The sequence below is a fragment of the Arabidopsis lyrata genome, assembly GCF_000004255.2.
Source record: "Arabidopsis lyrata subsp. lyrata unplaced genomic scaffold ARALYscaffold_2, whole genome shotgun sequence".
NCBI lineage: Eukaryota > Viridiplantae > Streptophyta > Magnoliopsida > Brassicales > Brassicaceae > Arabidopsis > Arabidopsis lyrata.
Window position 1 is genome coordinate 10,280,155 of NW_003302554.1, and position 26,502 is coordinate 10,306,656.

The 26,502-nt window shown below is 34.1% G+C and overlaps 3 protein-coding genes across 3 annotated transcripts; 2 read left to right on the top strand and 1 right to left on the bottom strand.

The window, feature by feature from the left end:
- The first annotated feature begins 5,349 nt into the window (after positions 1–5,349).
- Positions 5,350–8,494, top strand: LOC9323048 (probable polyamine oxidase 4). The gene is made up of 10 exons (XM_002886937.2): positions 5,350–5,790; positions 5,916–6,031; positions 6,119–6,207; positions 6,319–6,432; positions 6,712–6,799; positions 6,881–6,966; positions 7,067–7,169; positions 7,255–7,352; positions 7,432–7,864; positions 7,955–8,494. The coding sequence occupies exons 1-10, from the start codon at positions 5,748–5,750 to the stop codon at positions 8,276–8,278; spliced, it is 1,494 nt and encodes a 497-aa protein (XP_002886983.1). The 5' UTR covers positions 5,350–5,747; the 3' UTR covers positions 8,279–8,494.
- Positions 8,495–14,895: 6,401 nt separating this feature from the next.
- On the bottom strand, positions 14,896–15,651 carry LOC9323049. The gene is made up of 2 exons (XM_002888415.2): positions 15,420–15,651; positions 14,896–15,272 (listed from the first exon to the last, which is right to left on the bottom strand). Exons 1-2 carry the CDS (start codon positions 15,526–15,528, stop codon positions 15,058–15,060), a joined length of 324 nt encoding a protein of 107 aa, XP_002888461.1. The 5' UTR covers positions 15,529–15,651; the 3' UTR covers positions 14,896–15,057.
- A 489-nt stretch (positions 15,652–16,140) lies between these two features.
- Positions 16,141–20,819, top strand: LOC9324525 (probable disease resistance protein RPP1). Its single transcript, XM_021010227.1, is given in 7 exon segments — positions 16,141–16,809; positions 16,944–18,069; positions 18,175–18,477; positions 18,691–19,402; positions 20,099–20,172; positions 20,175–20,229; positions 20,232–20,819. Coding segments are annotated over 7 exon segments (3,156 nt in total). The 5' UTR covers positions 16,141–16,231; the 3' UTR covers positions 20,540–20,819.
- Positions 20,820–26,502: the final 5,683 nt, after the last annotated feature.

Below are 26,502 nucleotides of genomic sequence, written 5' to 3' on the forward strand. Positions count from 1 at the left end.
AGATACAGTCGATGTATACTATGGGTTTGGTTGCTTGTTGTTCTGATTTGCCATCAATTTGTGTGTACTTTAGTCAATGAGAAAGTTTAGGTTTTTGGTTGGAAGGTTTAGGCGTTTAACTGTGATGGGATCGAGTTTTTGGCTAGCAGAGACGAGTTGTGAAATTATTAACATCTGATGCAAATTAGGGTTTAATGTTTTTGTTATGCGTATTGTGTCTTTTTTGCTTGATTAAACTGACCACAAGTGTTTGTTTTGGTTGTGAGACATGTAGGTGAGGTAGCTCTGAAGTGTAGATCAGAGTATCAACATCAACAACCATTTCCTGCCAACTATAAGGTAATACCCTTCTCAATATAGTTGTGATTTAGCTTCTGAAGTAGCTTGTTTAGAGTTCTTGTTCTTGTTTTCTGATGATTGCTTAAACTGAAGTATGTATGTTGTATGTATCTTGTTTTATGATGGTAGTTGTTTTGTAAGTTGTATCTAAGTTGTTTTGTGAGAGTTGAGTAGTTTAAGTGATGCTTGTTGAAACTGGTAGTGCTTTGTTAATACTTTGGTTGTAACATAACAGACTTTGTCTTGATGATTAGTTAGGTTGAAACGAAATCCACAAAAACTTAATGAAGTTGTAACAACAACTTAATGAAATCCATTAAAAGCTACTTCAAAACTTAAAAATAGTTAGTTGTGTAAAGTTGTAATAAATTCTGATTGGACCTTGGTAGTTCAAGGTTAGCTCTCATTATGAGTTTATTTGCTAGTTTAAAGATTGTTTGGTTGGAAAGTGTCTTTATTCCTGAGTTGATTGAGGTAGGTACTGGATATTATTTAAGACTAATAACTAGTGTAACTTAATTACCTCTATTAAACCAGAGGCAAGTTAAATTCATTGTCTCTCATATTCTCTTCTCTTCTCGCATATCTCCTCTTTGAATCTCTCTTTTCCCCAATCTTTTACTTCTCTTCTATCATATCTCCTCTTTTCAACAGATTCTTCCTTCTATTATTCTGTTGGATATGGATTCAAATAACCATCCAAATAGTCAGTCTCAATCTAAACCATACTATAGCCTGAATAACTTCCCTTACGACAGATTCTCCTCCAATGCAAACATTTCCTTCTCTCAAATCCCTTCTTTTAGTGCACAAACGAGTTCACCACCGGTTGAAGCTGCAAGTCAACCAGAAAAGACACCAAGGGAGAGAAGGATTTGGACCAGCAGTGATGATCTTGTCCTCATAAGCGGCTGGTTATACACATCCAAGGATGTTATAATTGGGAATGACCAGAGGGCAGGAGCCTTTTGGAAGCGTATAGGAGATTATTATGCATCAAGTACTCATGTACTTGGTGGTGCTGAGCCAAGGCTCCCGGACCATTGTAGGCAAAGATGGCAAAAAATCCATAAGGAGGTGGCCAGGTTCTGTGGAAATTATGCTGAAGCATTTAGTGAGAAAGCTAGTGGCATGAATGATTTGGACATTATCAACAATGCTCACCAACTCTACTATAATCTGTACAACAAGAAGAAGTTCAGTATGGAGTATGCATGGAATGCGCTGCGCTACAAACCGAAATGGTTGAACCTGGAGCCTATGAACCCTACTCCAAAGACAACCAGCTCTAACAAAAGAAAAGCCGATGATGCTCCACCATCTGCCGGATCAAATGTTTTTGAGGAAGAGAGCAGGCCACCAGGAATAAAGGCCATGAAAGCCAAGAGGAACAAAGGGAAAGGAAAGGTTGGACCAGCTTTGGCGACTGATGATAACATCTGGGAGAAGAAAGAGAAGGATATGGCTCAGAGGGAAAAACTCCAAAAGATGTCTGTTTACAAGACTCTCCTTGCAAGGAGTGAATCACTGGATGAAGATGAAAAAGTTCTTAAGAAGAAGCTAATGGGCGAGCTGTTTTAAATTAGGGAAAAACTAAGTTCATTTAACTATGTCTGATATGTCTGATTTAACTATGTTTTTCATTATGCATATGTTTCTGTTAGCTAAGTATGTGTGTTTCTAGATGTTAAGTTCTAAGTTGTTCCACTATTGTAACCTATCTGAACCTTGTTCAACTTCTATGCTTATATTAATCAGTTATGTTAATTGAGGTTTGGTTTCAGGTTCAAGAAGACATGGGACTTGATTCTATGTACGACTATGGAATAAACAGCCCACTAGACTACAGTTCTGAAGAGGAGGCTGATAGCTGTTACTTTGGAGGCCCATCACCAGTTTGGTAATGTAACTTTTGGATTGTGAGTCACATGACTTTGTTCCTTTTGGTATCAATCGAGTATGTAAGCTAAACTTTTGCAAATTGTAATCGAAAATGTAATGTCAACAGAGTCACATGTCAGGTTTGGATTGTAGGCGAGAGTCACATGTGTTTGGATAGTAGTATTAAAGCAAGAGGCACATGTGTTCGGCTTGTATTATTAAAGCAAGAGTAACAAAATTTCTTAACATATATATGTGATTCCTACCTTCGTTTCTCTCATCAAAATCAAACATCCCATAACTCTCATAAACACTACAAAAATCCCTTTCTCTCCTGTCTTGCAAAAACACTTCTCTTCTCTCCTTCTCTACAAATTTCAACCATATAAACCATTTCAACCATTCCGTTTTTATGGCATCTTCTTCCAACAATTTTCACTTTCATAATTCATCTAGTAGTGATGATGATTTTTTCGACCAATATATCGACGCACAAATTGATAATCTATGTGATGGGATCGAAGAGGTTATTCCGACCGAAAGGAAGAAGCGTACTTATATAGAAAGAAATCGGGAAGAAGGGCACGGACAGTTGTGTAAGGATTACTTCAATGATAATCCGACTTTCACGGAGAACCTATTTCGCAGAAGGTTTCGCATGAACAAGCCATTGTTCCTGCGTATTGTGAATCGTCTCGCAGCAGAAGTACCATATTTTCAACCAAAAAAAGATGCCACCTTCCGGAATGGTATATCACCGCTACAACAATGTACTGCAGCAATTCGACAATTAGCATATGGGGCTGCGGCAGACTCGGTTGACGAATATGTACGTATTGGTGAAACGACGGCACGTAAATGTTTGGAACATTTCGTCGTCGCAATAGTTGATTTGTTTGGCACTGAATACTTACGCCGACCCACAACAGAGGATCTTGAAAGGCTACTCTTTTATGGAGAACAGCGGGGTTTTCCTGGGATGGTTGGAAGCATCGACTGCATGCATTGGAAGTGGAAGAATTGCCCAACCGCTTGGAAAGGAATGTATTCACGAGGGACCGAGAAACCAACAATTGTCTTGGAGGCGGTAGCTTCACAAGATCTCTGGATATGGCACGCCTTTTTTGGAGCGCCAGGTACAAGTAACGATTTAAATGTTCTTGCTCAATCCCCAGTATTTAATGACATTATTTACGGTCGAGCTCCCCAAGTGAACTACTATGTCAACGGAAGGGAGTATAATTTGTCTTACTATCTGACGGATGGAATTTACCCCGAATGGGCGACATTTGTGAAATCCATCCAACGACCACAACACCCGAAACATCGTTTATTTGCAGAACATCAAGAAGGTGCACGAAAAGATGTTGAGCGTGCATTTGGAGTCCTGCAATCTAGATTCCATGATTAAAAATCCATGTCGGTTTTTGTCGAAAGGTAAAATAGCATATATTATGAGAGCATGTCTCATACTCCATAATATGATTGTCGAAGATGAACGATATTCATACACTCTATATGACAAAGAAGAATTCGAACAAGACGAGATTCATACGTTTTCAGTCGAGATGCCTACAAATCTCGAGGGTCTAGGTGATGGTCACACAAGAATTCGTGATAGACAAGCACATCACCAATTAAAAGAGGATTTGATTGAGAATATATGGACTACATTTGGTAATGAATAATTTTTTTAACTTTGTATTAATTAAATAACATTTAAAGTGATTGATTATTAAATTATTATTTCTTAAGATCTAAACATGTTCTACCCTTAATCAATTACTCTACAAAAGATCTTAACTAAAGCACTTATAATATTTTAATAATATTTTCAATCTAAGATCACACCAAGTGTTCCCCCTTGCATATGCTCTAATCTTATATAAAAACAATATTATATTATATTATTTAAAGTTTACAGTTTACTAATATATCAGATTAAATTAAAATTTTATTGTTTTTATGCAATTATGCTAATGCATATTATCATAAAATTTTATATAATTATATTTAAATTAGCTGATTTATATATGCAATTAATAAGTAGACACATGTTAGTTTTTCTAATTTTGGAGTAAACAGTTCTAACCAGTTTTTATTTATTTATTTATTTTGTTACACTATTTAACGTTTATTTATTTAACAAAAAAAATAAATCTAATTATTTTACTATCTTCAAAATGTTTTTTAATGAACATAAAACTAATATTCATGGTAACTAATCCTATATATTTCCTATGTTCCTTATTAATTCATTTTCAAAAAAGATATTTTGTTTCAAAAAATGTATTTTTAAGTTACCTATGAGTTTTTTATTAGGTGATGAATTGTAATCAATTGGTGATGAAATTTTTTAATATGCTTTCTTAATATGTGTGAAAAGTTTAAAAAATAAATCAATTAGGAACAGAGGAAACATATAATATAATATTATGTAATGTTTATATTTAAGAGAAAATAGAATAAAATTAATATTTGATTGATTTTATATGTTTATCTGTCTAATTTATAGAATTTGATATATTTTAATTTAAATTAGTTTATTTATATTGTAGTTAATAAGTGAGCAAATGTCAAATTTTCTATCAACAATGGAGAAGTAGTTTATGATTTACTTTTTCCTATAAAAAATTAATAATAAAATATGGATCATGACCTATCAAGATGTGGAAAAATCTTTCAAATATTACATATAGGATCAACCACCCATATAAATAAATCAATTCATATAATAGACAAACCATAACCATCAACATCAAATAATTAACGTCATGTTTACTACATTAATCACATAATTTTTAAAAAGGCCATTAACTAAAGGCACGTGGAGGTGTGTCTTTAGTCAAGTGGTTAAGTCCATTTGACTCCGTCTTCCCCACCGGAGTTCGACTCCACTAAGTCGCGTTACCCCGCGTAATAGGGATTGGCTATGGATCGAGCCTTGTCGATCCAAAAATGTCAAAAAAAAAAAAAAAAATCTAAATTGGAAAGACCATGTTGTTTGACCACATAATAAAAACAAAAAGACATAGGGGTAAAAACGTCATTTCTAATCCTGACGAAAAAATCTCAACACAGAGGGGCAAAACTGTCATTTTAATATCGATTCCCACTATAAAAAGCCTATTTGCTTTGTGTTTTTTTGGTAATCAAACAAACCCCTTCTTCTTCTTCGTTGTCAGCTTTTTCTTTCTCTCATGTTTCTCGTCTTCTTCTAAAACTTGTGACAACTAAAAAAAAAAATCATAATCGAACAAAAAAAAAAATGCTCCGATCACGGAATTGTAAGATCTCCGCCGCGAACGAAGCCGTTATATCTAATCGTCTTTCAATTTCTAATCTCAAAGTTTTATTCGTTTTTGAATCCTCGCCATTGAATAATTCGATTAATCGTTTTTCCGATAAGCTTCTTCGTTGAATCCTTCTCCGATCTCTCCAAATTTTCCCTAATTCAATCGTTAAATTCATTTCAAATTCATATTCGAATTTTTTTTCTCTCTGTTTCTTTTCCAACTAAATCTTCAATGGATAAGAAGAAGAATTCGTTTCCAGATAATCTTCCTGAAGGTAAGATTAACGATTATTGTTTTATGCATTCCGATTTCGAATCAGATTCTAATTTTGTATGAGATCTTGAATTTTTGTATGAATTGAGGATTATGGAAGCTAATATGTTGTGAATTTTGAATTAGGCACAATCTCTGAGATTATGCAGAAGCAGAACAATGTGCAGCCATCTGTTATTGTGATTGGTAGTGGTATATCAGGTCTTGCTGCTGCTAGGAATCTCTCTGAAGCATCTTTTAAGGTAATTGATACTATAATGATGGAAGTTTGAGGTTTGTACATTTTCTTTATGATGATTTATATTGTTGGTTGTTTGTTTGTTGTGTAGGTGACTGTTCTTGAATCGCGCGATAGGATCGGTGGTCGTATCCATACCGATTATTCGTTTGGCTGTCCTGTTGATATGGGAGCTTCATGGTTAGTTTTGATCAACTTTGTTCAAATGTTATTCTAGTTTGGATGATTGGAGAAGTAGATAACATCGGTACTTTTTTGAATTTCTGATCCTGTTTCTCAAATGTGGTGTAGGTTACATGGAGTCTCTGATGAGAATCCCTTAGCTCCCATTATACGCCGTCTAGGGCTGACTTTATACCGAACTAGCGGGGATGACTCCATCTTGTATGATCATGATCTGGAGAGGTAACCCTTTCTTCCCTTTACAGTTCTATAAATTTTATCAGTTGATTGTGGTTGTATGTGCTAAGATTGACACCCATAGTCTTGTATCCTTTAGAACCTATAGTTTCATGTGGTTTATTCTTCTAAACGTGGAAGAAGTATGTAGTAGATAATTGTTTCATATGATTCATTCTCACTTGTGCTCTACTTCAATAAGTTAGATTATTGTTTCAAAACTGATTTTTAAACCTGTCAACATTAATTTCAAACACTTAAAGAGATTTTGGCTTCTTTTTTCAGTTATGGACTTTTCGACATGCGTGGGAATAAAATTCCGCCGCAGTTGGTCACTGAAGTTGGAGATGCATTCAAGAGAATTCTCGAAGAGGTGAATTTTGCATTTGCTAGGTTATTTTTTCTAATTACTATCATTTGTCCCAAGAGTCTCAAGCTTACTTGTTGATTTCAGACGGAGAAAATAAGGGATGAAACTACAGATGACATGTCTGTTCTTCAAGGAATATCTATTGTCTTGGATAGAAATCCAGAACTAAGGTACCAATTGCAGTCACATTGTGTTAGAGTAACAATTTTACTTCTTAAATTTATATATCTACTAAAAGTAAAACCTCTGTTATTTTCTTGTATTATCTAGGCTACAAGGTATAGCGTACGAAGTTTTGCAGTGGTACTTATGTAGGATGGAGGCATGGTTTGCTGTAGATGCGAATTTGATATCACTAAAATGTTGGGATCAGGCAAGTAAACGAATACCTTCGTGTTTTATTAGCAAAACGCTTTAAAGGAAACCTGGAAAGCTCAAAGTAGTTACTTGTTGTGCAGGATGAATGCCTTTCTGGTGGTCATGGTCTAATGGTGCAGGGTTATGAGCCAGTGATCAGAACAATTGCAAAAGATCTTGATATTCGCTTGAGCCATAGGTAATATAAATCAACCTTCGATAAGGAGCCACAAGTAACATTCAGCTAGCTTACTTTATGATTGGATTGATAAACGCAGGGTTACTAAAGTTGTAAGAACATCTAATAACAAGGTGATAGTCGCAGTTGAAGGTGGAACCAATTTTGTTGCTGATGCTGTTATTATTACGGTTCCAATCGGTGTCCTCAAGGCAAATCTAATTCAATTCGAGCCAGAGCTCCCACAATGGAAAACCTCTGCGATATCGGGTCTCGGTGTAGGCAATGAGAATAAGATTGCCCTGAGATTTGACAGAGCGTTTTGGCCCAATGTGGAGTTCCTCGGGATGGTGGCTCCGACTTCTTACGCATGTGGCTATTTTCTGAATCTTCACAAGGCAACAGGCCATCCGGTGCTTGTTTATATGGCTGCAGGGAATCTAGCACAAGACCTGGAAAAGCTATCTGATGAAGCTACAGCAAATTTCGTGATGCTGCAACTTAAGAAAATGTTTCCCGACGCTCCAGACCCGGTAAGCATTCATGGTTATCATCTTATTGCACAATGTCAATCATATATGTTCAGAATACTGAAAGATGTTTTTGGTTTGGAACAAAAACAGGCTCAATATCTAGTGACAAGGTGGGGAACAGATCCAAACACATTAGGGTGTTATGCGTATGACGTAGTAGGGATGCCAGAAGATCTGTACCCGAGGCTAGGAGAGCCTGTAGATAATATATTCTTCGGAGGAGAAGCCGTGAATGTGGAGCATCAAGGCTCAGCTCACGGAGCCTTCTTAGCAGGAGTCACAGCCTCGCAGAATTGTCAAAGGTATATCTTCGAAAGACTCGGGGCTTGGGAGAAACTCAAGCTTGTTTCTCTTAAGAGGAACAGTGACATTCTCGAAACTGCAACTGTGCCTCTCCAAATCTCCAGGATGTGATTTGATTCAATTACATCTGCTTCAAAGACAAAAGCAGGGTTCCAATTTTTTTTTCCTCAATCTGAACAAATAAAGAAACATTCACCAATTCTGAATGTGAAGCCATGTTTTTTTTTCTTTTTCTATGATATATCTCTTGATGGGTTATATAAACTGTTTATAATTCAAATGACCTAAACATGTTTTACCAGTCTAGTACAATTATTGCTTCTTATATTTTTGTTCGATAAATCTTTCTTTTGTCATAAATAACTATGAAGCGATACTGCAGCTCATAACACATTTGTTTAACCTGTGTATTGGTGTATTGGTGTATGGGTATCTTATATGAGATCTATGGTCTAAAAGAAGGACACATTAGTCTTGGACAGTACTGTCTCGGTGAGCCAGATGGAATCGAATGGCTCAAAACTGTAACCTGTGGTACAAGAGCATATTGACTGGTACTCATAGAAGGAGCTTTAGTTAGCTGGTTAGCAAGCTGAGAAAAGCAGTTACGAGGATCTGGATGAATCTCTTTCGGAAGTTGATATTGGGATTGAGACTGTTTCAATGAAGATGTAATGGATGAATATATGTATAACAGTATAAGAATTAGAAGAAAGAAAACATCGAAAGGGAAGCACATCTATGTCCCTTTCCTTTGCAATTTCCTCAAGATTCTTATAGTAAACGTATCACCTAAATCCATTTGGCCGATATATAAACTTGATGGACAAGGAAGATATGAAAACCATGGTTATGTGAAGGAAACTATACGTCCCCAAGACGTTTCTAAACACGCGAGACGACTTGCCGTTGATGGGGACGAGATAGTTATGGTATGGGAACATTTCCGAGACATTTCGAGGAAAGAATGGTATACCCATATATAAACGTGTTTCCGAGACATTTAATACTCCCTCTGTTTCACAAAGAGCGACACTCTTTGTGAAACGGGGGAGTATATTTTTTCAAAACAAGGAAAAAGGAAAAGGAAAGGTAAAAAAATAAATAGTCAATGATTTATATTAGGGTTTTTTATTTCCTCACATGTCTCTCAATCGTAAATGATATATAATAATATATATTAGGCTTTTTATTCTCATGTCTCTCTCTAGTCTCCGCCTCCTCACCTCTCTCGAAACCAAAATCACAAGTCACGAACTCTTCATCTTCTCTATGGATCTATCTTCTTCCACAAGCTACCACTTCAACTCTATTAGATTCACCACTTCATAGCAGGGTATGTTTATCTCTCATTTTTTTGATTGTCATTTAGTTTCTGTTTTTTTTTTTTTTCAATTCCTTTTCATGTATTATGATGCAATATACGAAATTATTGATATTGGTAGTTGATCTACTAATTTGTCAAATCAAAAATGGAGAAGTAATATGTGACTAACTTAGAAAACATTGAGCAACATGTGAAATTTGAAGTTTTCGGTTTAATATTTGTAATGAGGTTCGAAGTGGCTCTTGTTATAGAGTAAGAGCACATTTGTTTGGAAAACAAAAGTTTAGTATTATTGTTTGTAAGAAAACAAAGGGTCACAAAAGCAAGAATTGCGAGAATGTTTATGTTGGAGGTTTGCTATTCAATCTTGCTAGAAATGTATATTATCATTGGTCTTATAATTTTGTTACTAGTAACAAGATTGAAGGGTATGTACGTGTGGCTATAATAAACTCTAAAGCACTTTACTACATTAAAAATAACCATGTTGAGAGATTATTACAATTGCTTAAATTAACATGGAAGGAGAAAAGAGTGCCAATTGTGACAGATGGTTGGAGTGCTCAAACCAAAAAACCTTTGATTAATTTCATGACTACTTTCGGAAATGGTCTTATGTTTGTGAAGGCTGTGCATTGTTTTGTTAAAAAATAAATTATTAATTGTTAATTTGATTTGATGAAAGAAGTTATAAATGAGGTTTTCATTAAAATGTGGTGCATATATGTAATAAATTGAAAGTGGTTGAAGAGTTTATTGAGAATATGTTTTTTTCACATCTATTAGATATCATGTGTGGTTCACACTCTTAATCTTGTATTTAATAACAATTGTGTAGCAAAGAACGTGAAAGTGAATGAGGAAACATGAGTGTAAGTAAATAACAAAAAAATCAAGGAGATGTCTTGAAAATCAAACATTTTATCATGAAAAGAGTATCAAGCTAACCAAAAAAGGTTATTCAAGCCGTAACCATAAGTGAGGAATGGTTTTGTTATAAAGAGGATGACACGGGGAAGGTTAAACTAGTATCAACAATTGAAAGCAATTTAAAAAGAGGGAACATGTTAAAAATAGCTAGTCGTATGGTATGGTTCATGATGAAATGTTTGATTGCCAAGATCTCTCCATTTTTTTATGTTATCTATTTACATTCCTTATATATTTCGTCATTCATTACGACATTTTTGCTAAACAAATGTTCTTCAAGGCAAGGTTAAAAATATGAATTACACATGGTCTCCAAAAGATGTGAAAATACACTCTCAATAATCTCTCAAGTAAGCCTCACAATTTATTGCATTATCAGTGATTGTTTAAACAACATTTTGATGACACACTTCATTAATAACCTTTTCCATCATCAATACATCATTTATATGTTCACCAAAACAATTCATAACCTTCATAAACATGAGACCACTTTTAAATGTAACCATGAAATTAATAAGAGAATATTTTGTAAGATCATTCTTAAGTACTATCTGTAACATTCATCATATCCTTTCCATTCCATGTTAATTTGTAACGCCTCAACCGCCACCCTTAATGGATCCCATGTTCTTTCTTGGTCCGTGGGTCAACCCATGTCAGGCAGCCGATCTCCTACGTCCAAGAAGCTCAAAAGACTTGTTTACCGATCCCACAAATCACTTCGTGATCTTTCTCCGTGTTTTATTCTCATTCGTACGGTACCGATAATCCATTCCCAATATGTCTCTCATCCTTAAATTTTTCCAGCTCAAGCACGCTTAACTGTGAAGTTCTATCAGGACGTTTGACCGAAATGATAAGTGCACTTTGCTGACATAAATGAAAAAGACTTAAGCCTCAAATTTTTAAATAAATTAAACATTATAATAATTCTAATATAATTATATATTGGATCAAAAAAATTAAATATAATTATAGATATAATAAAAACGAATTACAAAAAATTTTTTGAGATAAAAAAGATGTAAGCAACGAAATTTTGATAAATGTATTAGAACAATTTATTTCATTATATATTGCATAACTAAAAATATATATGAATATGTTAGAACATAATCAAATATCCAAAGTAAATAGTGGTGATGGATCTTTTTAACTTCATTTCCTTGTTGTGCGATGATTAAAATTGGTATTTTTAACTTTTAATCACCAATAAACCTGAAAGTTTTGCTATAGCCATCAAAACTATTATTTTACATATGTTAAATCAAAATTAAAAATATAAAATTAAAGAATAAATATTTTATAATCTAGTATGGTGTTAAGAACAAAAAAAAAGTAAAAATAAAATATAATCAAATTCTTACAATGATGTTTTCATTGATTTCAACCCATATAACCAACAAAAATAGATACATGAGTATAGAAGAAGAGGATGAAAAAAAATGATTACTTATAAGATGATAATCTAAAATAGACAATGAAGATGAATTTATAAAAAAATTTAAAAACTAATCTAAATATTAAAATTTAGAATTAAGTTTTTACAATGATATTTAATTTGAGTTTTTTTTTTTAACTCATACAACAAAAACCACAACAAGAATAAAAACACACAAAACAATAATAAATAAAAAAAAAGATTTGAGATATAGTGGTAGATGATGAGAGGATGAGAGAATGAGAAAATGTGAAAATGAGTATTTATAGGATGAGAAGTGATAGGAGTTATAATTTAAAAAATAAATATGAGAGTTACAATTCTAATTGATTGTGTGTTGAATAAAATTAAGTAGAAAAATATAGTTAATGCATAATTTATATTATTTTGGTTTTATATTAAAGTGTGATTTAAATATATATAACTAAATTTGTTTTATTTGTGATTTATTTGAAAATGTGTTTTTAAAAAATTACATGCCAAGTGAACAAATAAGGAGAGAGTGAAACATTACTTATATATATATATATGATTTGATATCAATCATATATATAAAAGTAAGTCCTCACTCTCTTCTTATTGGTCCCCTTGGCAATGTAATTTTTTTAAAAAATATTTTTAATTAAACCACACATAAAAAAAAATTAATATATACATTTAACTCACACTTCAATATAAAACTGGAATTATATACATTGTGCATTTACTATATTTTTCTAATTAATTTTATTCAACACACGATCAATTAGAATTGTAACCCCCATATTCATTTTTTAAATTGTAACTCATATCACTTCTCATCTTATAAATACTCATTTTCTCATTCTTTCATTCTCTCATCCTTTCATCCTCTTCCACTATATCTCAAATCTTTTTTTATTATTGTTTGTGTGTTTTTATTTTGGTTGTGGTTGTTATTATTTTTTTTTTCCTTTTTTTTTTTCACTGAATTGATATTGATTAAGATTCGGAAAAGTTACATAACACAAGAAAAAGAAGATATCGAACTACAAAGAGACACAATGCTCGACCTATAACCTACAAGAGCTATTATATAAGATATTGTGGTTGTTATTATATGAGTTAAAAAAACTCAAATTAAATATCATTATAAAAGCTTAATTCTAAATTTTAATATTTACATTAGTTTTTTTATTTTTAATTTTTTAAAGATTCATCTTCATTGTCTATTTTAGATTATCATCTAATACGTTATAATTAATCATTTTCTCATCCTCTTCTACTATATTCATGTATCTAATTTTTTGTTATATAGGTTGAAATCAATGAAAACATGATTGTAAGAATTTGATTCTTTTTTATTTCTATTTTTTATTTTATAACACCATACTAGATTATACATATTTCTTCTTCAATTTCTATATTTTTAATTTTGAATTAACATATGTAAAATAAACAATTTGATGGGTATAGCAAAAATTTCAGGTTTATTGGTGATGAAAAGTTAAAAATATCAATTCTAATTATCGCACAACAATGGAATGAAGTTGAAAAGATCTATCTCTGTTATTTATTTTAGATATTTGATTATTTTCTAACATATTCATGTATTATTTTTAGTTATGCAATATATAATGAAATAAATTATTCTAATACATTTATCAAGTATTCGTTTCTTACCTTTCTTCTTATCTCGTATAACTTTTTGTAATTCATTTTTAAAGTATGTATAACTATATGTAGTTTTTGTGATCCAATGTATAATTATATTAAGATTATTATAATGTTTATTTTAATTAAAATTTGAGTCTTAAGTGTTTTTCAAAAACAAAAAAACTTATTAAACAAATTTGGTCCTTAAGATTAAAAAAATATATGAAATCATATGTTTCATGAAAATTATATTTAGTTAGTAGAATATTAGAATAAAATCATTAGAATGAAACCTAACGCTCATACTTAAAATGGAGTGAAATACTGAAATATATAAAAAAACAAAAAAAAAAATAAATAAATATATATAATGAAAGCAAAAAACATTTTATTAAATCCTATAAATATGAAACCATTAGTATGAAATCTAGAACTAGAATTTTAATTGATGAGTGGAATTACATAACAAAATACATTAAAAATATATATACTTCTATCCATGTGTGTTTTTTTTTTAAATCTTTAGATTGAAGTTCATATAATTTTACATGAAAATAAATTTAGCTTGTCTCTTACAAAATAATATGAATTTGAACTATTATGTGAGAGTTTATATCAACAAACAAACAAATTATCTGTGAGTTATATCAACAATTTATTTTGTAATATATAACATGTATTTATTAAAATATGAGCAAATGCAAGATATTAAATCGTAAGAACCTTTTCAATTTTTTCTAATTATACTTCTATTCAAACAAAATTATGGAAATTATTTTAAAGTTACCTTTGAAATGATAGCATTCTTATTCTCTACTATGAGTTATGATTATGTCTTTACATATTCATGTATATATTTTCTATAATTATGTGACCTTTTAATGAAATAAATTGTGTATGAAGACACCTTTTTTTCTTATGTTGGTTTTAATATAATCATAGTAATTACTTTTAGTTTTTTTATCTAGCATATAATTTTTTAAATATCAGTATATATATATATATATATATATTTTTTTTTAAAGGTTGTAGTTAAAATTATTATTTTTCCAGCAAAACAAATTTACCAAAAAACAGTTATATAATCGGTAATCCGAATTAGTAGTAAAAAATATAAAAACCTATTACTATAACTTAAATTGTATGAAATATGAAAAAGAGAGAAAAAGATAAAAGTTATCTTTTACGATTGTTGTTAAAAATGTAAAATATATGTGATACCAATGTTTTTATTGAAAATATTGTAAAATATGTAATTTTGTCTTATTTTTATATGTTCTAAAACTTTTTTTATTTGTTTACACAAAACATAAGAATTATGCAACAAGCCGTGAATATCGCGGCTAAACAACCTAGTGTCAAAGATGAGATGGTCCAGTTTCATCAGTTTTGAGCATTAAATCATCGTAAAAATGATAGTAAAATTAAGATAATATATTTATTGAAGAACGAGGCGAACACAAAATGTTGTACAATCCACAAAATACTTCATGAATTTTCAAAGGATAAGGTGTATTCCAAAAAGGATCATAGTTTTATCTGTTAACGTCTTTGCTGCAGACTCTTGTTTGGAGATCACGGAATAGCTGCAGGAGGCCTTGAAATTTTGTTCTTTTTGGTTTTAAGAGGCTTTGGAGTTTTCTTCTCTTTGGTTTTAGGAGGCCTTGGAATTTGTCTACAAGACTTCTCTCTTATTGCAGTAACTTGACTTCCGATATTAGATCCACATGGTGGAGAGGGCCATACAGGCGAGGGTGGTGGTGGATTTCGGATTTGACTTGGTGGATCAGCTGCAAACTCAAAAAAAAATAAAAAGATTTAGTTCAAGTAAATTGTGAATAGAGGTAATATTGTTGGGTTTAAAAATCTATTCTAAAAACCATTCATAGTCTTTGTTATTATATGACATAAAAATTTGGGAGTAAGAAGGTACTGACCTAGGAGAGGGCGTATAGCCTCAATGGCACGAATCTGAAAGGATAGACATAGAAGTATATGAACTAAACTTAGAAGAAGATAAGCTTGAGTTGTTTTCTTCATTATCATTGCTCCTTTCTCACATGTTGACCAGTTTAGTGAGGTATTTATATTGGAGCTAATCTTTATCAAAAAAAAAAAAAATTATTGAAGAAAACAAATTAAGTCAACTTTTGGTTCGACGACTTTGCGTTTTTCTACAAAAACGCGTCTACTTGTGAATAGAAAACAAAGATGGGTATTGTGCAAGGCTGGCTCAATCATCTAGACAAAATTGAATAATTGGCCTAGTTTTCGTATATGTTCTAAATAAATTTATCAAATTTCTTCTATAAAATAACATGTTATATTTATATTCGTCTGTGGTGCAGAAAAAAATAAATAATAATAATTATTTTCGTTTGTTAATTAAGGAGATTGGTCGGTTCAAAAGTTTTTTCTAATTTCTCTCATCCTCTATTTTTTTTTTTAAATTCAATTTTAACGCCACTTTTTAGTTCAAATATTAATTTCAGTGTTTATATATAAACATTCATCTTCAAAATTAGAAAATTAATTAAAAAAAAAGAAATAAATCAATGAATAACTGAAAAAAACAAAAATGTAACATGTTATATTTTCAAATTACTTTAATTATTTTTGCAGAAACATCTAAGTAATGCAAGATCTCGGCCAAGAGAGTCAATGGTCTTATATATCCAATATACACAAAGCCTCTTTGTTGATCTTCCTCCATCTTGTAATCTTAATCTTGATCCTCTCCACCATACTAATGAATTCTTCATTTTTTCTATGCACTTTTGCAGCTGCAATAGTCTTCTTTACGCTTTTTAGAAAATTCATATTCCAAAAAGATAACAAAGAAATTGATTCTCCTTCTATATCTCCTTCATCTTCTTCGTCTCACAAGTTAATACATCAAGTCTTTCCAAGCTTCCGTGGGGAAGATGTCCGCAGAGATTTCCTCAGTCATATTCACAAGGAGTTTCAAAGAAAGGGAATCACACCATTCATTGATAGTGAGATCAAGAGAGGAGAATCAATTGGTCTTGAAATCGTACAAGCGATTAGAGGATCTAAGATTGCGATTGTCTTGCTATCTAGGAACTATGCTTCTTCATCTTGGTGTCTTGACGAGCTGGTGGAGATCATGAAGTGCAAAGAAGAATTGAGTCAAATAGTGATCCCCATTTTCTATAAAGTGGATCCATCTGATGTTAAGAAACTCACCGGAAGTTTTGGGAGTGTCTTCGAAGATAGATGTGCCGGTAAAACTAATGAGCTTATAAGGAGATGGAGACAAGCTCTAGCAAAAGTGGCAACAATTACTGGTTACGATTCTCGCTGCTGGTTCGTCCTTATTATCCATATGCTCTCAATCTTTCTAACACATCAAATTATGTGTATAAAAGTATTACTGAACTCCAACATAGAATTTATATATTTTAAATATATGTACGATATTGATCTTCCACATTTATTAGGGATAATGAAGCGGCCATGATTGAAAAAATTGCCAATGATATTTCGAATATGCTGAATTTTTCTACACCATCACGTGATTTTGACGGCTTAATTGGGATGAGAGCACATATGAAAATAATGGAACCGTTGTTATGCCTACACTCCGATGAAGTGAGGATGATTGGGATTTGGGGTCCTTCTGGGATCGGGAAAACTACCATTGCTAGAGTCTTATTTAGCCAGTTTAGCGGCACTTTTGAATTGAGTGTCTTTATGGAGAATGTCAAGGATTTAATGTATACAAGACCAGTGTGTTCTGATGACTACAGTGCAAAGATACACTTACAGAAACAGTTCATGTCCCAGATAATCAACCACAAGGATATCGAAATTCCTCATCTAGGAGTTGTAGAAGATCGGTTGAAAGACAAGAAAGTGTTTATTGTTCTTGATAATATCGATCAGTCAATACAACTAGATGCTATTGCAAAAGAAACTCGATGGTTTGGATGTGGAAGTCGGATTATCATCACGACACAAGACCGAAAACTTTTGAAGGCACATGATGGCATCAATGATATTTACAAGGTAGATTTTCCATCAGCATATGAAGCTTGCCAAATATTTTGTATGTATGCTTTTGGACAAAATTTCCCTAAAGATGGTTTCGAAGAGCTTGCATGGGAAGTTGCAAGACTTTTAGGTGGACTACCACTGGGTTTAAGAGTTATGGGCTCCCATTTCAAGGGAATGTCTAAACATGAGTGGATAAATGCACTACCAAGGTTAAGGACTCGCCTTGATGCCAATATTCAAAGCATTTTAAAGTTCAGCTACAATGCCTTATGTGAAGAAGATAAAGACTTATTTCTTCAGATAGCATGCCTTTTCAATAATAAAAGGATTGAAAAAGTGGAAGAACATCTTGCAGAGAAGTCTTTGGATGTGAGGCAAGGGATTCACGTATTAGCTGAAAAATCTCTCATATCTATTGAAGAGGGAAGGATAAAGATGCATAATTTGCTAGAAAAATTGGCTAAAGAAATTGTTCGTCATAAGCCTGGGCACCAATCCATTCGTGAGCCTGGAAAGCGTCAATTTCTGGTTCATGCTACAGATATTTGTGAAATTCTCACTAATGACACGGTTAGTTCTATTATTAGTCTATCGTTACATTGCTGCTCACTACAAATTAAATTTATTTTGATAAGTAACCAGCGTTAGTTCTCTACCTTTTTCGGGTTTTTTCAGGGTAGTAAAAGTGTTATAGGCATACATTTCTACTCATCCGAACTCTCAAGCGAGTTAAATATAAGTGAGAGAGCTTTTGAAGGAATGTCTAACCTTAAATTCTTAAGATTCTACTACCGCTATGGTGATCGGAGCGATAAATTGTACTTACCGCAAGGTTTGAATTATCTATCTCGAAAACTTAAAATACTAGAATGGGATCGTTTTCCGTTGACATGTATGCCTTCTAATTTTTGTACGGAGTACCTCGTTGAACTAAACATGCGGTTCAGCAAACTTCATAAGCTGTGGGATGGAAATATGGTAAGGAATTGTCATTGGTTCTCTCCAATTTTCAATTTTTTTGTTTAATTTCGTCTATATAGATATTTGATTTTCCTTGCACCTTATATGCTGAGGAGTCTTAAAAATCCATTACTAGTTGAATTTAATTTTGATGGGTTAGAAGTTTAAAAAAAAAAAAAAGAATTTTCACTAGTAATGTTTTCATTTATATTGCCTTTTGTTTTTGAATAGCCGCTTGCAAACCTGAAGTGGATGTATTTGAATCATTCAAAAATCCTAAAGGAGCTACCTGATCTTTCAACTGCCACTAACCTACAAGAACTATTTCTCGTTAAATGCTCAAGTTTGGTGGAGCTTCCATCCTCTATTGGTAAAGCCACTAATCTCCAGAAATTGTATCTTAATATGTGCACTAGTTTGGTGGAGCTGCCCTCTTCTATTGGGAACCTTCATAAGTTACAAAAATTGACTTTAAATGGATGCACAAAGCTAGAGGTTCTTCCTGCTAACATCAACTTGGAATCTCTCGAAGAACTTGATCTAACTGATTGCTTGGTGTTGAAAAGATTTCCTGAGATCTCTACAAACATTAAAGTTCTAAAGCTTATTGGAACTGCAATAAAAGAAGTCCCTTCGTCTACTAAGTCATGGCTTCGTCTTTGTGACTTGGAATTGTCATACAATCAAAACCTCAAGGAATCCCAACATGCTTTTGATATCATCACAACGATGTATATTAATGATAAGGAAATGCAAGAAATTCCTTTATGGGTCAAGAAAATCTCTAGGCTTCAAACATTTATACTTAGCGGATGCAAGAAGCTGGTATCACTCCCACAACTTTCAGATTCCTTATCATACCTAAAGGTAGTAAATTGTGAGTCACTTGAGAGACTCGATTGCTCCTTTCACAATCCAAAGATATCTCTTGGGTTTGTTAACTGTAGGGCTGGGCATTCGGGTATGCGGGTCGGGTTCGGGTAAAACCCGATCGGGTACGGGTCTTTCGGGTAGAGGAGTTTAGGACCCAATAGGGTAAATCTAAAATATCGGTTCGGTTTCGGTTCGGATCTAATCGGGTTCGGGTCGGTTCGGGTTTAGATTTTTAGAACCGCTAAATACCCAAAAAAATCGGGTACCCATCGGGTTCGGGTATTTTATACCCAAAATTTTACCAAATACCCGAATTTTATCCGAAATTTTATCCTAATATCCGAATTTTATCCGCAATTTTACTCTAATATCCGAGTTTCACCCGAAAATTTATCCGAATAACCGGAATTTTGTCCAAATATTTAAAAAATTTACAAGCATCTCGCGTATAAATATATTTTGTCTTAAATATTTAAATATAAGTGCATTTAATTTTTGGTAACTATTCTCGGATATTTAGATATAAATGTATTTAATTCAAATATTACATATATAAAAAGTTTTATATGTATAAGTATATGTAATTTCGGGTAATCGGGTACCCGTTCGGGTATCGGGTTCGGATCGGGTTTTACCCTATACCCACGGGTACGGCAATACAAGACCCAATAGGGTAAATAGCTAATACCCGTACCCGCCCCAAACCGGTTTTTTCGGGTCGGTTTCGGTTCGGGTACTCGGGTACGGTTTTTTTGCCCAGGCCTAGTTAACTGCCTCAAACTGAATAAAGAAGCGAAGGAACTCATCATCCAGATTAGTACCAAGTGTACGGACTTACCCGAGGAAGAAGAACGTACTTCACTCACCGAACTAATAGGGGAAATTCCATGAGAGTAAACTGAATCAAAGGCGTCTTTCAACAACCTCGAGATTTAAGGTTTGCATCTTGCTGGTTAATAAAGGTGACAAAGAGAGTGAGGTCAAGGAGGTGTTTGGTAGAATACTGATGAAGGAATCTTATTGCATCTTATATCTTGGTCTTGATGTTCAATGCAGACCTACACACCATTTTCTACCTCCCTCTCTAACGGAGCATTTATACACCTTTGACTTTGAAGCGGATGTGACATCCAGGGAGCTTTTCTTTGAGTTCCAAGTCGACAGTAACGAAATGGTTATAAAAGAATGTGGGATATTCCAACTTTAAGTACCTCCATATTTGAGAGATGGCGACTGAAGATAAATGCAACAAAACTATAATATATAACTGGAACTGAACTCTGAAGGACTAGTATATGGAGATGGCACTGGTTAAGAATGAAAGTTAATCAAGATATTTAGTCCAATTTAAGTTGCAGGGCTTGGTTAAGATATTACTTGATATGCACCTTTATGTTGTATATGTGTATGATGGTCATTGTGTGATATTTATGTTATGTGTAAGTGATGAACTAATGAACTCACAATACGTTTCTTATGTATGTGTACCGTGTACAAAGAACTTATGCATGTATAACTCTTGTTGTGATTTTTTTTTTTTTTTGGTAATAATGTTAAGATCTGGTTTTGATTTACATCACTGCTTGCTTAAAATTGTTTATGACAACCGATTCTATGATCATGGAGGTTATACACTTCTTAGGAATTCTGAAGAATGGTAGAGCCATTTAAATTCAACTTCAGGAAAAAGCCTTTTTTTGTTATTCCATCCTTCACGAAACTCGATCTTTCAAAAGCTACGACCAAGTGATCTTTTCCTCCACCAATCCATAATAATGGCTTCTTCTTTTTTCCGTAGCATTGTCGCTGCTGATATAGACTTCTTCACGCTTTTTAGAGGTGAAAATGGTAAGAGCTGAGAGGTTGCCATGGAGTAAGAAAATGAAATCTCATGTTCGGACGTTTAAAGTTTAATTCGTGTAACTTGATTCCGTGAGCATTAATGATGCAATCTTGAAAATACGGTTAACGTCTATGGCCCATCAACAAATGGTTCAATGCATATCAAGCCCAAATTCAAAAGAGTATGAAAAAAGTGTCTAGATACAAAGAACCAATCTCCATTAAAGATGATTGGCACAATCTTTCAAAATTAATTCTTGATTGATTTATGTAATTAATTTGATTTATTTTGCATTTATGTTGATGATTTGTAAATTGAGTCTATATAAACTCATCTCTCCATTCATTGTAAAGATATAGATTTTTGGAATATAAAAGAGAGAATTTTCTCTAAAGCTTAGGCTTTGTTTTTGTTTATCTAAGTTAGGTAGATTCCTTTACTTAGTAAATGTTTGAGTCTATGTCCTTTTTGTGGATTCATTAAAGTATAGATTCGTGATCTCATCACAAAGGCTGTCGCACCTTTGAGTGGCGATCCTCGATCCACCATCAAAACCATCAATCGATCCAACGAGAGAGAGCGTCTGCCAGCTCGTTTGATCCCATATCTATCTCCGCATCCATCCATTGAACAACAAGAGAGAGCGTTAAAACCAGCTTGTTGCTTCCCGTGACTCCATCTCCTATCACCAAGCTTTGGATCTTATATCAATTAGAACAACATGACCGTGAGCCACTAGAATTGGCGTGATTAGTTTAATGCTCGAAAGGTTTGTGAACACCAAATAGATTAGAATGACGTGCCTGGATTAGATTGTGAACTTGGCGGTGGTATGGATAATTGTAATTTGCAAGGACAAAACTGGGTGAACTGATATGGGTAGATTAGTACGGGAATGGTATGCAATAAATGTGTAAATATGATGGATGATGTGGCCTTGATACAAACTGGCCCTATCATTAACCGAGAAACGAAAAACTCCTACAAAACAAATTATACATCTAAAGAATTTTATCTATGATGAGGCTTTAAAAATTGTTGTTGAGAAGTGTATATTTTCTACTGCTTAAATAGGGATCATATTATACCGTATATGATATATATCTGTAACGCCCCGGTTTCATGAATATGGTGGTGCATGCGGAGATGTTTAAAAGAATTGATTTGGTCATGCACCTATGTTAAATATCAAGAAATTAATTATTGTTGTGATAATATTTCGATTGTCGTTTGACATCTTCTTTTAGTATTAAAAGTAGATGTAATCTCCGCATGCACCACCTATGAATTGATTTAGTATTAAAGGTACATATAATCTTTTAAACTTTGATGTTTAAAAGAATTAATTTGGCCACCTATGTTAATGACAATTGTAATAAGAGTACTAAATCACAATTAATTAAGAAAAAAATACAAAATATTTAAAATCGTGTAGCAAAGTTTTTGTAATAAATAGATACTGACCTACGGGACGGAGTCTAGCATTCGTGACTCTAACATGAAAGGATATACAAAGAAGCATAAGAAGCAAACTTAGGCCATATTTAAAGGGAGAACACTTAGGTGTTCTTAGCCTTTTAAAAATAGAAAATATTGTGAATAGTGTTAGATCTGTTGTAGATCTGTTCTTGGCCCAGTTTTAGCGTGACGTGGCGCTTCATCATTGGCTACGAATTTTTGCAAAGGAAAAAAAATTTCATTTCTCCTTTGATCCGAAATCTATGCTAGGGTTTAATTAAATAATATGTTTGTTTGTTTGTTTTTTTATTTATATCTTTAATGTTCTTTTTTGTTTCATAAAAATTTGATATTATATGTTGTGTTTCTTTTTATTTTCAAATCTATTTTAGTATAAGTTTTTTAAGTTTGCAATTTAAAAGTTATTTCTTAAAGTTTTTGAAATTGTAAACTAATGATCTTACATTATTTCAATTTCAAATCAATTCCTATGATCTAAACATGTTCTACCAATAATCACTTACTTTACAAAAGATCTTAAATAAAGCTCTTACAATATTTTAATATTTTTTCTCCCGTAAGATCAAACTTCAAAGATGCACCCTTGCATATGCCCTTAGAAGAAGAGAAGTTTTTGTCTCGATAGATACTGACATTTCTCCTCTTCTATCACATGTTGACCAGTTTTAGGTTGTATATATAGATTGAAATCATTGGAGAAAATAAAATCATGAATATATTCATTTAATACACTGAAATGCAACAATCAAGCATATATATATATTTAAGGAAAATTTACATCAATAACATACAAAAATATTATAATTAGGTAACTAACCAAAAAAAAAACCCCAATAATATTATGTGTATTTCCTGTATTTTGGACGTTTTTGACCCTAAAACAAAACAATCAACTCTTGCCGGAGCTACAGTCACCTCTAGGGATGGCAGACGGGCCTGCCCGCGACCAAACGGACCGCCCGCGATGTGCCCGCTTTTCTTCGGATCCGTGACAGACCGGCCCGCCGACGACCGCGGGTTACAAATCGCAGTCCTAACCCGCCCCGCAAAGCCCAACGGTTAGTCGGACCGGCCCGCGGTCTGGTGACAAGACCTTCCAGATCTAGATTAATCGTTGCCGTCTTCTTCACTTTCTGAAGCTCTGTGTTGAAACCCGAGACGAGATCGAGCCGTTTGTTTATTCTCTTGTTTTGAAATATTCAGAAGTGAGCTATAGCTGCTAATTGGTCTTGAGTTTGTTAATTCTCTTGTTTCACATCCGAGAATTTAGGATCTTAGAGCTTATTTGGTTGATGTATCATTTCATAGTGAACTTTGGAATTGCTAATTAGTCAATCTTTTTTTTTTTTTTTTGTCGAAAGCTAATTAGTCAATCTTAGCTTTGTTTTTGTCTGTGTGTATATTTTCTGGAGTTTAACCACGAGACCTTTGTTTCAATTTCCTTTAGTGATTTCGTTTTACATTTTAAAAGTTTGACTTATTCCCATCAAAATCAATTTTCATGATGCGTAATTATGTGCATTTGATCAGAAGCTAAAATTCTAAGTGCTTTGCAGAATTTGTTGGGTTTGTTATTTGGCTCGAGCTCTTGTTTCTTTCTACTTAGTTATATGCTTCTTAGGTATGTGTTTTAACTTTTAACTAGATGTGGAATTTCTTTTTTTTTTTTTTTTTTTTTTTTTTTTTTTTTAATGGGCTTCCCAAAAAGCAAATGGGCTTGGACAATTACAACAATAGTCCAGTTACAAAATGGAGAGACCAGAAATCAGTGCCAGGAAAAGAAAAGAAGATCGGATCCTGTTGTTTCTCGGTGGCAGAGAGTCGGAAGCACTAGTTCCGGCGGATTGAAGATCCACGGCTTCGTGGTAGCAACGCTGGATCGAAAATCACCGACGAAAGAAACCGGTTTCCATCATCGATCCCTTTCCTGCGAGCCACCTGACCCGCTACAGATCTCCCAAAATGCTTAACCCTCCGATACACCGGCACTACGTTATCAGGTCCCGACCTAGCAACCTGACAAACCAGATCTATCCCCTCTCTTCTAGATCTGAACATTTCTAACCCCTCCGAGCAAGAACCCTTCGATCCGGACTGGTGGAGACAAATCGTGGCGAATCCAGGGACCGACGGCTCAATCAAATCCACTGAAGCCGACCTCCACGACCGCCATCTAAGATCCACAGGATCTACAGCTAACCACCAATCGAACAGCATAACCCACCTTTCTTCCCCCGACTTCCGCCGTAGCCGCAGCGGCCAAATTGACGGCTGAGCCGCAAGAGTCTCTGTACCTCAACCTTCCGGCGTCCTCTACCAGTGGCTCGAGAACAGAACTTCTCTACCGCCAATCCGGATCCACAGCTACATCGAGAGGAAGAGATACCACACCGCTGCTGTCGGAGAAAAGATCCTACTCACCACTAAACTCTCGTTGCAACCACAAACAAGGCCGACGATGAAGAACAGAAAAAAACGAGGGGGAGGGAGAAGAGCAAACGCAAACCGGAGAAGAAAACCGGCTGCTGGAAAGGCTCCTCTCCCTCAGAACTATAGAGGCGGTTAAGGTTTTGAAGAGAGAGGTGGGAGCTTTTTTTTTTGCCTCTCAAAGGCTTTTTCTGGAATTTCTTGTCGAACAAAACGTGTGCCTTCTTGTCACGTTGTAGTTCTATCGTCTGATGTTAACATACATTCTTCTTGTATGTATCGTATTAATTTAGAGAGGAAGAGACACAACTCTTCACTTGTTCAACACGATCAAAAGGTTAGTCAAACTGCAAATTCCAATAGAAACCGAGGAATGACTAACACCCATTAGATTGACTCCGATTTTTGCACGTTGTATCAAGTATATGTATGAGATTCAAATTTTATTGAAGTTTAGGTTGTAAAATATCCTACGAAATTGTCCAGGTATGAAAATCCACGGTGCAGATAATACGGGTATGAAAATCCCCTTTTCCCTCTTGTTTAATCCGTAATCTAAACGGACCAAGTCCGCTAGGCCCGCTAATTTTTGGGCTTCACTACATAGGCCCGTACCCGCCCCGCTATGTCACTAAACGGACCAGGCTCGCGGACATACGGCCCGATTGACATCCCTAGTCACCTCCATCACCGGCGCCGTGCTGTAACAAAAACCTCCACCGACAAAGCTACTCGCACTGGAAAGTTCAGCATAGCCACAATATCAATAGATCGGCGGAGAGAGAAATAGTTTTGACGGAGAGAGAGACAGATCCCGAGAGATCCGGTAAGAGAATTGGCGATGCGTTAATGGTGATAATGATGGTCGGCGGTTACGTTGGTGATGACGGTGACGAGGGTTGGTTGTGACGGCGACGCCGCGACGGTAAGGGTGGTGATGACGGCGACGGCAAGAGTTAGCGTTGGTGATGACGGAGACGGCAAGGTTGGTGTTGTTGTAGTGCAAGCCATCGACGGTGAGAAAATCAGAGCCGGCGAGAGGAAATAGGACAAGAAGGGTGAAGGCCATTATTAAACTTCATCGGCTTCTCTCTCTGCTTGTGGCAACGGAGGTTAAAATCGTCAATGTACAAAGCCCATATGCTATTCTCTTAATTTCGCAAATTTTATAGTGCTATATTCTTAAATATGTTATTAGAAAGGGGAAAATGTCATTTAAATCACCACCTGGCCATTTGTGGTGGTTTAAAGCATCAATTCTGAACATGTTGATTTTAACCCTCAATTTCCAGTTGACTTTCAATTTAATCTCTAACTTTCGTTGACGAAGCCGATTGAGGCACGTCGTTAACTGGGAAAACGGAGCATTGAGACGCTGTTATCTGTCCGTTTACTATGCCGGTTAATTAGCAAAACGACGT